The 1,254-nt window shown below is 52.2% G+C and overlaps 1 protein-coding gene across 1 annotated transcript in view; it reads right to left on the bottom strand.

The window, feature by feature from the left end:
* Positions 1 to 616, bottom strand: part of Eif4e1b (eukaryotic translation initiation factor 4E family member 1B) — a 3,159-nt gene extending 2,543 nt beyond the window's left edge. The window contains exon 1 of the mRNA XM_026783074.1: positions 354 to 616. Within this exon, the coding sequence (XP_026638875.1) occupies positions 354 to 487 (134 nt within the window). The 5' untranslated portion in view covers positions 488 to 616. The remainder of the gene's footprint in view (positions 1 to 353) is intronic.
* Positions 617 to 1,254: the final 638 nt, after the last annotated feature.

Genomic DNA, 1,254 nt, shown 5'->3' with positions numbered 1-1,254 from the left:
CACCAATAGGGCATTCTAGCTTGGCCTCCTTCTTGAGTTTGTGTGGCCTCCCTCCACTCTCTTCTCTGGCACATAAATGCTAGAGCATCAGCCTAATCCTTACTATGGCTGAGCCAGCTTTCCAGACAGAAAGGAACCTGGTCAGGGCCCCAAAGCCACAGAGTAGCAGGCTTCATTCACTCCCGCTTCTTCCTGGCCTGAGGTTCCCCCTAAACCCCTAGACACTTTGGGGCAGGGCATGGTCTGTCTAGAGCCTACCAACCCACAACTCCCAGCAAATGTTGATAGCCCCTGAAAAGGTGGCAGACTTTAATTCCTCTGACTCCCAGCTCAGAGCCCCCCAGGGCACTCACGCCCAGAAGTCCTCCACAGTGTTAAACTTAGTGACGGGCTGCAGATTTTCCTGCCAGGGCCGGCTCCGGTCATTCTTGAAGAACCACAGAACCCATCTGGGGAATGAGGAGAGAGGAGAGTCAAGACCCCACATGTCACCCCTGCAGTACCTGACTGGGTTAACAAGCTTGTAAAATAGGGGTTGAGACTTGGGACATAGTCCCCAAAGGTATGGGAAGTCAGTTATCCCTGCAGCCTGGGTGAGAGGGTATTTTAAAAATCCACCAAGGGATGGAGAGGTGGCTCAGAGGTTAAGAGCACTGGTCGCTCTTCCGGAGGTCCTGAGTTCAATTCCCAGCACCCTCGTGGTGGCTCACAACCATCTATAATGGAATCTGATGCCCTCTTCTGATGTGCAGACCTACAGGAAGACAGGACACTCATATACATAAATAAAACATATTTTTTTAAAAAGCCCACTGCGTGTGAGGCAGGATCCAAGGGTCTCGGGCAGCTCAAGTGATACAGACTCTGGCGGTCTCTGTGGCCTCCCTACCTATAATGCAGGGGATGCTGCTCTCTGTGGGCCTTCCTCCTCGGAGTCAGGAGTGCAGGAGGGTCTCCCGTGTCTTCTCCTGGGAGGACCTTGACCGCTGCTTCTGATGGCTTTTCTTTCTCCACCTCCTCTTTCCTCTTGTGCTCTTCACCATCAGCGCTGATTGTCTGACCAGAGAAAAGAATGGCAGTGAGCCAGAGCTGGGGAGCTGGTGCCGCACCCCTTTAATCCCAGCTCTCGGGAGACAGAGGCAGGTGGATCTGTGTGAGTTCGAGGCCAGCTTGGCCTACAGAGCAAGTTCCAGGACAGCCAAGGCTACACGGGGAAACCTTGTCTTTAAAATTTTTTTTAAAAAAAATAAAAAA

This window comes from Microtus ochrogaster, chromosome 16, assembly GCF_000317375.1.
Source record: "Microtus ochrogaster isolate Prairie Vole_2 chromosome 16, MicOch1.0, whole genome shotgun sequence".
NCBI classification, from domain to species: domain Eukaryota; kingdom Metazoa; phylum Chordata; class Mammalia; order Rodentia; family Cricetidae; genus Microtus; species Microtus ochrogaster.
The sequence above is the reverse complement of the archived record's forward strand: the minus strand, read 5'-3'. Positions and strand labels throughout refer to the sequence as shown.